This window comes from Cheilinus undulatus, linkage group 16, assembly GCF_018320785.1.
Source record: "Cheilinus undulatus linkage group 16, ASM1832078v1, whole genome shotgun sequence".
In the NCBI taxonomy this organism is placed as follows: domain Eukaryota; kingdom Metazoa; phylum Chordata; class Actinopteri; order Labriformes; family Labridae; genus Cheilinus; species Cheilinus undulatus.
In genome coordinates, this window is record NC_054880.1 from 15,832,288 (window position 1) to 15,848,454 (window position 16,167).

At 39.3% G+C, this 16,167-nt stretch overlaps 1 protein-coding gene across 1 annotated transcript in view; it reads left to right on the top strand.

The window, feature by feature from the left end:
• sdc2 (syndecan 2) overlaps positions 1–13,800 on the top strand; it is an 86,139-nt gene extending 72,339 nt beyond the window's left edge. The window contains exons 2-5 of the mRNA XM_041809347.1: positions 344–458; positions 1,193–1,365; positions 7,079–7,208; positions 11,516–13,800. Coding sequence (XP_041665281.1) covers positions 344–458; positions 1,193–1,365; positions 7,079–7,208; positions 11,516–11,679 — 582 coding nt within the window. The 3' untranslated portion in view covers positions 11,680–13,800. The remainder of the gene's footprint in view (positions 1–343; positions 459–1,192; positions 1,366–7,078; positions 7,209–11,515) is intronic.
• Positions 13,801–16,167: the final 2,367 nt, after the last annotated feature.

Below are 16,167 nucleotides of genomic sequence, written 5' to 3' on the forward strand. Positions count from 1 at the left end.
CAGTTTTCAGAATGGCAAACTTGGCAAAGATTTGTGCTGTTTACAATATACTAATGACGCAAGCTTTGAATTGCCACCCAAGAGGATTTTATATTTGCCAATTAGCAGAATAATCACCAGCTGAAGTGTTGATCTCGAAGCAAAGAGGCAGAGTTAATGATTTAAAAGCTAGTATAAAACTAAACACTTAAACAGTGAAAGTGTGGAAACAGTACTAGAAAAGAAAGAGAAAGCTCTGCACTTTGCTGATTTAAATGATGTAGTATGAAAACTTTTCACACAAACAATATTATGTTGTAATAATTTCCTGGAGTCCTCAATGCCTCGTTATCTTGTCTTGCAGATAGCAGAAGCAGCCAAGACTTCCTCTCAGGCTGATGACTTGTACCTGGATGACACAGGCTCAGGAGGATACTACCCTGAAGATGACGATGACTTTAACTCAGGGTCCGGCTCGGGTAAGATACATTAAAAACACACACTCACCCACTTGCAGATTCAGCAGGTAATTAATTTAGAAATCTGCAGCAGGTAAGTTTAATGAACACCTTAGTATTTCCATCGTTTTCTGGCAGACTGCTCTTGTTCCTTCACTCCCTCCCTCCTCTATTTATTGCTCTCCATCTCTTTGTCTCTACTTTTTCCCCACTTCCTCTTTCTTTCTTCTTTCGCTCAATTTAAATTGAGATTGCCTTGTCACCCAGTCTGCCGTGGGCAAATGTGCGTATTTTACATGCCTTTTTTATTACCTCCTCTCCTCTACTCGCTTCAAGCACCATTACAATGCTCATTCCTTTGTCAAAGTAACTACTCTCTCTGAGAGAGTTGTTTAACTGCAGTGAGAGAAGGTCATTCTAGGTTAAAGAAGACGGGATTGTGATCAATAGCCCCTCTAATACTGTATGTGTGGCCTATTACTCTGCTTTGCCACTCCGTATTCAACAGGAGATTCAACCTGTTAATAATACATTACAGTTAAATCCATAGTGCCAAGTTAAGTAGCACAAACTTTAGATTTGTGAGCATAAAATAAAGATAACATACAAGTTTAGATTTGGCTTATTAGCACATTAACACAGCATCTGATTTGTAATTCTTTTCACAATCACGTACAATGAAATATACCCCAGAGGATGTTTTTCACACTGTGTTTTAATCTCGAGGTGTTTTTTACCTTTCCCTTTTCCCCCAGGTGGAGGAGAAGAAGTGGTGGAGGAAACAGTGACTGTCAGTATGGTTTATATTGAGCCCAAAGCAGCAGAACCCACCCAGGACTCCACCAAAGATTTCACCCCCAGAGTGGAGACAGCCACGGTTAGAGAAAAGGCCAGAGACATCACACCAAGGAAACCACTCAGAACAGAGGTAAAGAACTGAAATCCATTCCAAAACTTGTGAAAAACACAAAAATATCACATAAACAGCTGACAAACATCTCTACCCCCTGAAGCTGGGCATTCCTACTGTGATTACAAGCCGACTCTTTAACACTTGTGGTGTAATGTCAGCTCACACTGTGAGACTGAATTTTTTGTCATGCAGGACCATCATGCACAATTTGTGTGCTCATGATCGCAACCTGAGCATTCAGACTGTACGAGTGAAGTTGTTTTCTTTGCAGAGTTTCACAGATGGAGTAAAGATGGAGATTGAAGTCATGTCTATTGTTTTTCACACTTCAGTTAGCTACAAACAGCAAAATAAATCTAATCATCTCTCTCACACAATGAACTGCTAGCAAACACAGCTAGCAGGTAAATATTAACAAAAAGTCCACGTCAGCTGGAGATCTTTCGGTAGGCCTATTTCCTGCTTGTGTTTTTTTCTTTATCATAGTCAGGAAAGGTACATTAAAAAGGAATTCCTGCTGTTTCATAATGATGATGCCAAACAGTTTACACAGGAAAAATGGCCCAAATATCCAACATGTCTGAAATCCATCTGACTAGTCAGCAGCAGAAGGCAAGGCAAGAGGGGGCGAGTTTTTGTTTAGCACATTTCAGCAATAAGGCAATTCAGAATGTTTCACACAAGGCGTAAAAAAACAGAAGAAATCTCAACTCAGTGGTTCAGGACTCATGATTTAATTACTCTCTTGAAATGTCTCTCACAGAGATTCAGGCTGAAATTGTCTGATTTTCAAGTGAGTTGTGCAACTAAAAATTGTTTCTGAGTCACCTGAACTATCCAACTTCCTTACTGATACAAACCTATTAAACTTTTTTCTTTAGTTTGTCTGAATATATAGTGCTAATAACAAATTATTTTTGTTTCAGAAATACCAATTCATGTCTTTTATATTTTCCCTTATGAAAAAAACAAATGTACTACTGATATGTTTGTCTTTTTCAGTAGAAGTAGATCCGTAGTGATCTAATCTATTTTTTCTAAAACCAGTATCAAAATATTTTAGTGTTTATATAAAAGACAAATGGTTAAGTAAGGGTTAATGCCCAACGAGGTATCCAGTTATCAGGGATTAATGGACGACATGGAGGCCTGAACTGTCAGACGTGCATTAATCCCTGATAATTGGACACCTTAAAGGGCATTAACCTGCTTATACCATGGCCAAGAAAAGAATCAATAAAAACATTAATCATTTCATACGTTTTGCAATGAAAATAAAAAGTTTTACAAAAGCAACAATTCCTTTTCCCTAGCAAGGCCAGAGGGCTTGACTAATAACTGGAATAGTCATTCCAATCCCAAAATGTTCTTAGGGAATGTAAACATGTTCAGTACGCCAGTAAATAGGACGGGTCATAGATATGAAGTTGCAACAGAACAAGAACAATCTAGTCCGCTCAGCGCACTTTCTAAACAGATTTATCAATGAAAAGGCATTAAGACAAGGGAGACGGAGAGTCATCTGTGATCAGACTATAAACCTTTACGTTAACATGAACAGTTATCTGATAAAAAGCCTAGTTTTAGCGGACCAGCTGTTTGAATAAACAATAATAAACCCTTCTGCACTAGAGGTGAAATGGAGCTGTCCATGCCCTGCAGGTGCTGATTCTCCATTAGAGACATGTCAATAATTATATATCATCAGATATTATCAAGTCATATTATTTAAGAAGTATATCCTTTGGCTCTACAAAGAAATACTGGCTTGTTTTCTTTTGTTTTATATTATTTAAATCTTCTGACACAGTTTATAGAAGTTAGAAAAAGAGGGAAGGGATTTTTTTTTCGACACTCACCTTTCAGCGTTCAGGTGAGCCTGGGAACCAGTCGTACGTTTGATATAGGAGCTAATGGCGTGTTGCATTACTGGTCCTCAGTGGTGGACAGTAACGGAGTACATTTACTTGAGTACTGTACTTAAGTACATTTTTTTAGTATTTGTACTTTACTTGAGTTTTTGTTTTTTTGGAAACTTATGACTTTCACTCCACTACATTTCAAAGACAAATATTGTACTTTTGAGTCCACTACATTTCTAGGAAGCTTGTCGTTACTCGTTCCTTTTAGGTTCAGCATAGCTTTGTAGTCAAATGGTGTTGTTTTTCTTTTCTAAAATGCAATCGGCCACACGCTGTGCTCCTCACAGAAGGGAACCAATCACAGCCTTCATTCAAACAAAACTCGGCAATGAAGATGGCAGGAGAAACTCAAGCTGAAAAACCAGCGCACCCATGGCCATATCTCAGCTCGATGTTTGAGATTTCAGAAATGAGGAATGATTCATATAATTTCAAATGTCTTCTGTGTAAACTGCGAACAAACTACATTTCTGCATTCAAGAAAAAAAAATTAAATGACAATAGTTGTCCTTATTGTTTTTGATTGCATTTTTATGGTGACGTTTTTACAGGTGTTTTTATAGACTTTTTGTAGCAGAGCGGTTCTACATTTAAGTCAGTACATCATTAGGTGGTTTCAGAGAGTTACAAGGTTCTGTAAAAGCACTGAGAAAACAATACAGCAATGTACTGATATTAGATAATGTCCTTTGTACTTTTGAATACTTAAGTATTTTTAAAAGTCAGTACTTTAACTTAATTAATCTTCACCAAGCAACTTTTAAGATTTGACCACGAGTATCAATACTCTGACTCAAGTACTAGAGTTGAATACTTTGTCCACCACTGCTGGTCATAAACCGGGAGTCTGTCATATATTTTTGTCAGTTAAGTGATGGTTGATGCCGGTCCGAAGGCTCTTTAGGCTGGCAGCGCTGGACTCCCTACTCAGAAAATATGACTGTGTCAGGTTGCTATGGTTACTCCTACTATCTAACGGCTGCAGCGCATTAATTTGGAACAGTGTAATGATTTTTTGAACTACTTATGAAGTTCAAAATATGTCCGTATATCAAAAGTAAATGGACACCAATCAGAATCGAGTATTAACCAAGACCATGATATAAGATAAAAATAATCAAGATGACAGGAATTACTTACAAGTACACATTTGGTTTTGCCTCAGTATAGAATACAGTAATAATAGTGATAATTAATTAATTAATTATAATGGATGACATTTAATAATCAAATTGTACAATTTTGCATAATAGCCAGACTAAATAAATGATTTTATGTTGATACAAGTGCTAACCAAAAACACTCTATGTTGCCTGGTTAAAGTTAACTTTTACAGTGTGACTGGCTTATCATGTGTTTTGGAGTAAATAATGGTCAAAGTGGTTCATTCGTTATCCCTCTGATTCAGCAGAGAGCAATTCATTTCCTCAGTATGTCTTTAGATGACCCAAAATGTCACTAAATCCTCTGTAATCTCAGAAGCTGTGAGGTTGTTTTCAGGATAAAGATCAAGTGCTCACATAGATTCTCAATGTTTTCACTCCATAGCAAATTATGTGGGATTACATCTCTCTTTGGACATAATCACATACTCTGGAAGCATCCTAGATCTCATGTTTGTGTTGCACTCGTACTGTACTGCACTGGATGCTACATCTGTTTTGGATTAGTCTTAAAAGTCTCTACAGTATAAGCCAAGCACACCTGGCCTCATTCCATTTTTTCTCCTTTTGCCTCTGTCACCGGTCTTTGCCGAATTCACTGGATCTATTCTATTTTGCTCCTTTCTTCAGTATTTTGTGGAAAAATCATAGTCTGCAAGAGTTTGGATCCATCCTAGATAGTGTACTCTCTTTCCTAGACTCTCAGATAAACCTCGCGGTCACCAGCTCCGTTTTTATTGCCTACTTCTCCTGAGCCTCACACTAATCTGTTCAGGCCAATCTGGATTTATTCCATTTTCTTCTCTGGCCAGCCTCTATAGGTTTCACTGGACAGGTTCCATTTTGTCCCCTACTGTTCTCTTGAATGGATCTGCCCTCAATCTGGACTTTAGGACTGTAACTAAAACTGAAATATATTTGGTTAAACAAGTTTTGCTGTCTTTAAAAGACTTAAATTAGATACTGTCACATGTCTGTCCTTTGAATATGAAGTTAAAGAGCCAGCAGCTCATATGCTACATTTAGCATAGCAGAAGTATCAACTACACAGGGAAGAAGTCCACCTCGCGGCATCTCTAAAGCTCATTAATTAAGACATTAAATCAGTTGTTTTTCTCTTGTTGTTGTTCAGCGAATCCCTGGAGCCTTGTTTACACTGTGAGGTTAAGACATTAAAACTGTCAGGGATATTGTCCCTCACATAATCCTCTGTAAGCAGAAAGAAAGCAGTTTAACACACTAGCTTTTGCACAACTTAAACCAGAAATCATGTTCAGAAAAGACATGCTTTAAAGGGCCTTGACGCCTAAAGCAGATACAGTTGGAGCCTCTCTGTTTCCCTTTTTGCAGACAATGGGCAAAGTCACACTAAACAATATGCACTGAAACAAGCCTCAAAGTTTAGTTTGTTTGACCAGGGTGCGTGCTCTGTACCACACTCAAGTATGGTTCTCTTCCTGGGCCCTGGCAAGAATGGAAGAGATGGGCTTTAGCACAGTATGATTGCTCATGCACGAGCAAGAATATGCACTGTGCATGCGACCTGATCACTTTGTCTGTCCCTGTGACCATCATTTTAAACGGTTAAAGAGTGTTAGAGAGTCGTATCCGTCCAAAACAAGTCAAAATTAGCCACAAAGTCAGTAAAGTTACCATCATGTCTTTTGTGCATGTCTCCACTCTGATGACTCGGTGAGACCACTGGTCTTTTGAACTGTCACATTTCAACGTGATGACGTGTCCATGCCCAGGCTTTTGACTTTCCTTGGCAAATAATTTCACTTCTGTTTAAACAAATTATATTTACTCGGGGCTGCCCAATTATTGACCTGGCCTATTATTGAGGCAGATATTTTGTTTTCCGCTTATTGTTGGTAGCATTTGTTTTAAACTTTTAATCGATAAAATCAATAAATAAAAAATATGTTTTTATTTGGGTACTTGTACTTTTTGAGTACATTTTGAAACCTGCACTTTTACTTCTACTTAAGTAATTTTGAACCAGAGTAACTTTTACTTCAATTCAATACTCTCATACGTTTTCCACCTCTGTTGACTACACAGAAACACATAGCGAGAGAATGATTCCGCATCACATGACTGAACAGCTGTTGGACACAGAAAATCTGGAGTGATGTTTCTGCTGTGAGACACATTTGCACCATGAGTGAAGTTATCCACCATACTCTTTGTCAGTATTCAATGCCTTGCTATGAGATTGACCTTCTGCTTTGTTCTTGACAGAGCAGACTCTGTAAGACTTAAATCAACACTGTTCATTTTGATGTATATTTTATTTGATTATAAAGGTGTGACTTTACCTGAACAACCTGGTTGGAGATCTGTTCTCTTGTTGTTCTTGCCAATAAGCACATATTACATTTTACTGCCCAACTCCTCGGTAGCTACTCAGTACTTTATCAAAACTTTTAATGAAATACTTTTTACTTTTACTTCAGTAGATATATAGAGCAATACTTTTACTGAAGTAAATTATATCCAGAGATGTGCTTTTGCTTAAGCGCAATAGTTGTGTGCATTTTTTCACCTCTGCAGAAAACACAGTTTTAGAGAAAGAAACTAATCCTTTGTTTTTCTCCATGTGCTGCTTTCTTCCCTCCTTTCCTTATTCCCCTCATTCAGGCACCTGTGCCAGTTACAGAGGACATGCAGAGTAACCAGCTGACCAGTACGACTAGTGCTCCCGGCTCACCTCAGGAGGCTGTCGAGGTTCGCACTGAAAACCTCTTCCAGAGGACAGAGGTGTTGGCAGGTATGTTAATTTGAACCATAAAAGACGTCAAACTCTACCTTCTTTTCAATGATGATGAATGTGTCACTATACTTTATTGTATCATATACTATACGATTGCAGAAATAAAAAGGACCGTCTTAAAAGAATATTTCTATATTCTGGTGAAAGTGCATGATAGTTGACTCTCTGTGAGACGGATGAAGGTGGCCTAGCTTAGCATAAAGACTTGATTTGGGGGGAAGCTTCTAGACTGACTCAGTCTAAAAGTGTTTGTGTATTTGTAACTTCAAAGATGCTGGTGGGTGCTATAGTTTTAATGCTAAGCTAAGCTAACTCTCTCTTGGCTTGTATTGAGCTTAGCCTGGCCTAGCCTTAAATAATCCATTTAGGGAGGCTAGCCTGGGTTGTCTAAAGGTCTTGGTTTATTAGTAAGGTTAAAAGTGTTGGAATGTGTTACCTCTGGACTAAGCCAGGCTAGCTTTTTCCACTCCAATGCTATGCTAAACCCCTCTCTTCTTGAACTTAAATTAACACCAACCATTTCCAAAGCCAAAGCATTTCCCTCCAAAATATTAAACCTTTCCTGCAATTATTACCCAACATGAAAGAGACATTTATTTTGATGCTCTCCCGAAAAAGGCTTTGAAGCATATTGGAAGTGTTTCACTAATTTTCCGTCTAATGTTTTACCAATCATTGTACGTTTCAGTGTGTTGGCATATTTCTAGCAAACAGCAAAGTCTTCAGTCTCAGAAATATGTTCCATTACATCTCCCACCTGATCCACTTCTCGAAATAATTACTTTTAATAAACCCCATCTGCTCCCCTCTGTGGGACCTTGTAGAGTTCGCAGCATTGTGGGTGTTTCAAGCGTGTGTTTCTCACTTTTGAGTACATGAAAGAGGATGGAAAGGAAATTACCGGACTCAAAATCACTGCTCTGTCTGATGCCGTGTCTCTCTTTTTTTCCTGGCGTGTCTGAGGCACACGTTGATTGGCATCTCGCTTTTACTTTGTTGTGCTATCCATCTGGTGCTGGCAATATGCAGAAACAACTTTAACAAGGACAAATCAGGACAGCATCAGTTTAATAAGAACGCAGCTTACATCTACCTCCAACTGATTTCCCTATTTCATCTTTGAACAATGTTCTTGGACTGAGATAGAAAAAGAGTAAGGAAAGACTTTGAATTAGTCTTCAGAAAATGGAAATTTATGTACTTTACCTTCATCACATTCCGTTTTTGAACTTTTTGCCTCCTCTGCTTCATTCTCTTTTCCTTCTTCTAGATTATAACCATTAATCTTCATCTCCCATATGACTCCTATAAAAATAATTGCCCATAATATAATTTTCATTTATTCGCTCTGTATTGCGTTACAGCTTCTTGGAGCTTAGAGGAAGGGTACGTGCCAGAATAGTTACCCATGGGGCTATTGGGCCAGTCAACATGTGGAAACCTAAAGTGGAGCAGAAGCCCAATTGAAGCGCCAGGAGGGGGCCTAAACAGATTAGGAAGCTATAAAGAACCTCATACAGGAGTAATTGGGAAGGAGAATGAAATAAGCCCATGTGGTGAGTTATGAGCATTAGTGAGCGGAGTCAGGGTCAAAGCTGGAGGATTTTTGATACAGCCTGGGTGGATTTTAGTCAGAATCCCCCTGATGTTTCACCACTTTTGGCCTTTTGGTTAACAATGAGTCCAATACAGAAAGTTTGACCTTCAATATTTCTTCCACTGTCTTTTTGGGGTCAGCTTCACAATTTTTCTGGAGCCATGCATTACAAGATCAAATCCTGCAACCAATTGTTACTGGGAGAATGTTGAGAAATACAGAGAACATGTCTGACTTTTGTGGGATTTTCCATTTTAAATATTCTTCCTAAGGCCAACAGGCCAAGAAGTCCAAGTTTTTAAAGACATCCATACGTAGAGCCCTAAATGAGAGAAGGAGTCTATCTTGATGTTTTTTTCTTATGCATTTTAGTCTTAATAACATTTGAGGTGCCAGTCAAACTCTGATCACTAAATATGGAGGTATGAAGATGCTTTATTGATGTTTGGCGAAACATGAGTTATTGAGGGAAATGTCTGAAAACAAGGCTACATAATGTTCCAGCAATCTGGAAAAAGGTCTCCATTCTTCTCTAGATGTAGGCATCTGCCGATACACTATATGGACAAAATTATCTGGCCACACTAGTTAATTGTTGAATTCAGGTGTTCGAATCAGACCCATTGCCACAGATGTAGAAAAACAAGCACTCAGCCATGCATTTTCCATTTTCCAAACATATGTGATACAAAATGGGTCATTATGAAGACTTTGATGACTTCAAGTGTGGCACTGTGATGGATGCCACCTCTGTAGTAAGACAGGTTCTGCTATAAGTGATATTTTTGGAAAGTGGAAGCATTTAGGAACAATAGCAACTCAGCCACAAAGCATAAGACCATGTAAAAGAAGCATGGTGCTTAAAGTCGTCAACGCTCTGCTGATAACTGAAGAGTTCTGAACTGCCACTGGCATTAATGTAAGCACAAAAAGCTGGAGCTATATGAAATGTGTTTCCATGGCTGAAAAGCTGCATGCTAGCCTCACATCACCACGTCCAATGGCAAGTGTTGGATGGAGTTGTGCAAAGCACACTGACACTGGACTGTGGAGCAGTGGAAACGTGTTCTGTGGAGTGATGAATCACGGATGCCGGGAGAACATTGCCTGCCTGCATTATGGAACTGTAAAAGCAACTGTAAATCTGGTGGAGGAGGGATAAGGATATGGGGCGGTTCTTCACGGTTTGGGCTCGACCCCTCATCTCCAGTGAAGGGCCATCTTAATGCTTCAGCATACCAAGATATTTTAGACAATGCTTTACTTTTATCTTTGTGGCAACAGTTTGGTGAAGGGCCTTTTCTATTCCAACATAAGCCCAGCGCACAAATCAAGCACTATTAAGACATGGTTTGATGGGTTTGGTGTAGAAGAACTTGACTGGCCCACACAGAGCCCTAACCTCAACCCAATAAATGGACACAAATTCCCACAAAAACAGCCCAAAATATTGAGGAACGCTAATGGTCAGGTGGCCAAATACTTTTGTCCATAGCGTAGCTGTTGTATATTCAGTATATTGCACATTGAACAGTTCTGAGTCCACACAGAATGACAGAATAAAAAACCAAAACAGATTTGAATAGAAAGTTATGTGGAGTCAATTTTTCATCACTAACAAAGGTAAAAATTTTACTGCTATTGCAGTCTTCTAATAAAACCTGCTACAAAAATGATCCCACTCCTGAAATTCATCTTCTTTCTAACCATCCAACCGAAGAGCTCATAGAAAGAGACCTTTTGGCTGGGCATTCATCTGTGTCGCTGTCAATACTTTAGTCTGGAGATGAGCTTCATCTGCCAGTTCAGGAACAGAAAGGGGATTTATTTCGAGCAGTGCTGGTTGACTGGCTGTTGTTTGTTTGTCTGCATTGGATTTATTCACCCAGTGAAACCGAAACCATTAGCTTTTCCATCCTATGCCCCAGATGGGTAGCTGCTGATTGGTATACGGATGGTGTTGAATCAGCCACACTTGAGACGGCTCATCACTGTGAACCAATAAAGGATCAAGCCTCAATATCCCTTAATGGACTGTTAACTTTTAGACACTTTAGAGGATGGGAAATGGACAACAGGGAATTATTTACTCGTATTGGGAGATAAATTTAGGGTTTTACCTTTTGCTTTGGTTTTAACATTCAGCTTGGATAGTTGCCATTTAGTTTCACCACATTTAAGCCTTAAAATGAAAGAAAATTTGCAGGGGGATTGCATTAGTATTCAAGCTTGTCGCAACATAGCAGATACTGATGCTAAATTCGACTGTGTCCAAAGTGGTTGCACTAAAAAACGTGTTTAATTTGAGAGTAAAAAGAAGCATAATTGAGCATATAGGGTTAGTTCAGGTAGGCCATGGAGTCAAGTGCTGCCATAATTGAGATCAGCTGATCTAACGCAAGCCCTCATCAGCTGATGGCCAGCTGATTTGCTCTGAGCACGCCATTGGCCCTCTCATGCTGCCTTATTTACACTCCACCCCAGCTCCTCCTTTATTCTGCTTCTGACTTAATCAGTGCCATTCTGTTGTCATAGATGCCTGCTCTGATTGCTGCTTCCTTCCTCGGTTTAGGCTTTTCTTATTGGCAAAGGAAGAAATATTTATAGCTGCAAATCAGTCTTGACTGAACTAAAGGTCTCATTTTCTTTGGGATACCCTTAACGTTTCCATGCACTGATTTGTGCTTTCCTTCTCTTCCCTTCTCAGCTGTTATCGCAGGCGGTGTCATCGGCTTCCTGTTCGCCATCTTCCTCATCCTCCTCCTGGTGTACCGCATGAGAAAGAAGGATGAGGGCAGCTACGACCTGGGAGAGAGGAAACCCTCCGGAGCAGCCTACCAGAAGGCCCCAACCAAGGAGTTTTATGCATAAAAACCCCCGCCGCCCTCCTGTCATCTGAACGACACATCGTGAGAGACTGTAAAAAACAAAATTCAAAAAAATCTAAAAAAAACTACAGTCCATGACAACAACAAAAACCTGTTCACACCCAACAAGGAAATGTCTCTGATTAAGGAAAAATAGCATAAAGGAAAGCTTTTGCATAGAGTATTGTAATTAAGACCTTTTCTTTCTTTCTTTTTTTAAAAAAAAAAATGAAAACCAAGCATTTGTCATTTTAAAGCAGATCTCAGTGTATTTAAACATTTTGTGTATTATTTGAAAAGGCTGAAAAATGAAAAAACAGGATGTGTAAAGGCAAGGAAACTAATCGCATCTGTCTTCTGTCAAAGGAGCTGTTTTTAGTCGCTGACTACTTTTAACTGTAGCAGTCTGTTATTTGTAAAGAAAAAATTTAAAGTGGAAATAATTGAATATAATTATTCTGTATCAATCCTTCTTTCTTTTTTATTTTGTCCTAGCATGTCTGATGTTGATCGCTAAAAGGTGTATAACATTAATTTATCTTTTCTCTGATGTTAAAAAAATGCCTTTGTAGTTTTGATGAAGCTCTTTTTGTCTTCATATTAACGCTGTTAACAGTCAATGTAAATGTTCTCCCTTCAGGTTACAATGTTTATTATTTGCTCTCACATCCGTTTTTTTGGGTCAAACGTGAGCGTTTCATTTTGTCTTGTTTATTGTTTGTTCTCTTCACAGGTTTTTTTTTTTGACAGCGTTTTAATTTCAGGTCTTTAAAAGATGAAAATAAGCGTGTCAGGGCTCAAGAAAAGCATAAATCTCACTCTGTTTTATGTCGTTAATCTTTTTTATTTAAACACATTCTCGTTCACGTCTTGCACATTCGCTGCTTTGCTTCCCACTACTTTGGGATGTTTTCAAGCCCATAAATTCTCCCTTCCCTTGAGTTTACTGACAGCACCCAAACTTTTCTAACACCCTTCTCTCCCCCCTCTGTGTTTACCCTAACCTCCCTCACTCCCACCTCCTTTTTTAATCAGATTGGAGCTCCGCCAGTTCAGTTGTCAGCCCCCCGACCAGCCCCCCTTTTCGCTCTCTCTTTCGGCTGTATGGAACCACCCGGGTAGCCTGGCATTATTGTCCGTGTCCTGGTGTTGATCTGCAAACTAAAAAGCCTGGACACAATCACACCAGACCAGGGCTGAAGCCCCCCATATGCAGAGCACATACCTCTGCAGACACCCCCCTAGAAACCTACAGTCGTTTTCTTAGAGGGCTCCATACACAGAAAAATCTAGACTCCAGTGTTATGAGGAATATTTCAAGTGGTCAGGACAGGCATTTCGAAAGTAGTGAGATTGTTTGCCAGGTTTAAAACCTTCAAAAGGCATTGTTTTGATGCCATTTTGCATCCCTAAATGAGCATAAAAGGCTAAAAAAATGGCTCCAGTTACAATAAATAAAAACTTAAGTTAGATCACAAGTTACTGTCCTCTTTTTTTATAAAGATATATCTACATAAACCTGCTCTGAAGAGACACTAAATTGTCAGGCAGGTTTATTAAATGCCTTTTTCAGTTGTATTATAGCGAGGTAGAAGCTGTCACAACACCACCTTCATGATGTCCCTCTTGTATTATTTCAGTCCCCCATCTTTTACCCCTTCCTCTTTCGTCCTCTCTTGTCATAGGACTTAAGGTACTGAACTATACTGAAAAACCCAAAGACTCACAGTGTTTCTACTCCCACCACCCCCCTCTGCCATGGCCACATCATGTTGTTTCCTTGTTTATTTTCTCTTCACTCTTTTAGATTTTTTCTCTTTCAATTAGAGACCTGACCTTTGAGTCCAATTGCTTATTAGTATATGAAAAGATATATAAATATATATAAATGTATATTCACAAATGTTTTAAACCTTCAAAGTGCCTACCATTTGGAAATGTACTTGCTCGCAGTGAGCATGTGGCAGGTTTGTACACAAAAGAAAGGTGTAAACGACTTGACTGGCATTCTGTGAGCATGGATGACTGTAATGGTAACTTTTTTTTAGTCTTACAAAAGCTGACAGTATTGTACCTATAAGTTGAAACAACACTACTGAATAAACATTGTGGCCTAATATCCAAATGTTTCTGCTGTCTTGTTTCTTCTTTACAACCATTTTAGAAAGTCTTTTTAATCTAGGGGAAAATATCTGGGTGTACAGTGAGTGCAGTGAATATGTCTCAAGTGACTGTAGTAGTCACTGTTTAACCAGTATTCCTGGCTACCATTACACCGTGAAGACAAAAGAACACTCCGAGCAACTCAGAGAAAAAGTGATTTAGAATTATAAGTCAGGGGATGGATACAATAAAATGTACAAGGTACTGAACATCCCCCAGAGTCCAGTTAAATCCATCATCAATAAATGGAAGGAATATGGCACTAATATGGCTGTGCAAGTTCACCAAAAGCCACGTGGGAGAATTTATGGTCATGTGGAAGAAAATTCTTTGGTCTGATGAGACCATAATGGTGCTTTCTGGCCATTAGACCAGATGTTATGTTTGGAGAACACCAAACAGCACATCACCACAAACACACCATCCCTACTGTGAAGCATGGTGGTGGCAGCATCATGCTGGGGGGATGCTTCTCAGCAGTCAGCCCTGGAAGGCTTGTATAGGTGACTTTGAAAGGTGCCATAAGAAGTGTCTGGGAAGGGCAAGACTTTACAAAAAATTCTCAGGAGGCGATTTGACGAATATTCTGCCTGTCTCATTAATGATGAGCCAATCAGAGCGACAAGACAATATAAGGTAGTAGATGTGCGTAGCTCTACAGCTAACATGAGCTACACAAGCTAGCGCTGCTGTTGGAGGTTTTCAGTGGCTAAAATTGAGGTGGTCTATTGAGAGACATTTTGGTGTGGCTACCAGTTTTCTACAGCTAAAACCAAGCTAATCGCTAGCCTGGCCAGGAAGTGTATACCAGCTTGCAGCACAACTTAACCCTACACGTGACAATCTCATGCCTGAGCTGGTCGGTAAATGAGCAAAAATATCTTTCTGCAGCTTTCAGTGCTATTCTGTGGTCCAGTTCTGATAGAAAACATTGCCATACTGTAGTTACATCCGAGCTACACCGGTGACAGCCATTACTATGAGCACACAGTACAACTAAATCCGGCACAACAAAGAGAAGAATAGGCATGGATGGAGTCTGATAAATCTGCTTTTCAAGGTTCAAGGTTGCCTGCCAGGGTTTGAACCCTGCTTTTAAGGTTTGTGTCCCTTCCATGATCTTAGGGAAGATCGCTTCATGTGGAGCAGGCCAGAGCATTTCAGCTCCATACAGGAAGGCCATAACTGGGGTTTGAACCCTGAATCTTTCACCTCAAGGTGTCATCTAGCCTGATTTGTTGCTTTCCTTTTAATCTGTCATGTTACAGCTAGGTAAAGGCAAACAACTCAGAGCTCTAGCTCACAGCATATAGATTAGGAGGGGTGTTCTGGTTGCTACTTGATTCCTATGTTTTTTTTTCTGGGAAAAAATCACTTTTTTGGACAGAATAAAGAGCAGAGAGCTTACCATGGTTCATGACAACTTTACTTTAATAATCCTGTTATTATTAATGTTAAATTGAATAGACATCATGCTATGTGTTTTATAGCTGTTGGTTGGCAGATTCTGGACAGCTGGCTACCTCCTGACTGAATACTAAACCAAGTCTAATCACCTCCTGGCTCCATGAAAGACAAAGGCATCAATCTTATGATCGTAACGACTTCAAGAAACTGCAGAAGTGTACTTCCAAACTGTTCCTTTAAAACAATCATAACTGAGTTCATCATTTGCCCTCCATTACAATCAATTACAGAATTTGGGCTTGCAGTAAATGTTTAGCATTTTATTCTAAAAACATCAAAGCTGTGGTTTCTCTTGGGATCCATTACTGCATGGTTTTGTCTATAAAGTTGAGAGCAGACGCCTCACTTTACGGCTCATTAGCAACTTAAAAAAACCCCTCTCCAACAGAGAGCTGGATTGGATAATTACCCAAAGGTAAACCGTACTTTCTTTGGTTACCCTGAGGGAGAAAAATACCCGACAGCTATGCAGACCTTAAAAAAGTGTTATAAATAGAAAAATGTAGGGCTGTCTTTAATACCCCACAGCATCCGCTCTCTTAACATTACTTAAAGTCTAAGGGGATTATAAATGTGCACATGAGTAATCTTTATGTGTTAATGTGCCCCACCATATAATTTTAGTGCCCTAATCTGACCCTGTTACAGAGGGAGATTAGAGGAACGGTGGGGATTAATCTGGACTGGGATTGCACTTCTTGTATGGTGCTGTGAGCAGAAAGAGAAACCAGAGAGGCTTAGAAAACTCTCAAAAGAGACAAGTTTATTCTCCATTACAAGTTTATTCATCCAGATTTTCCTCTATAATCTGATAAAGTCTATATGAAAGCACAAAATATGTTGTTTGCTGACATTTGATCCC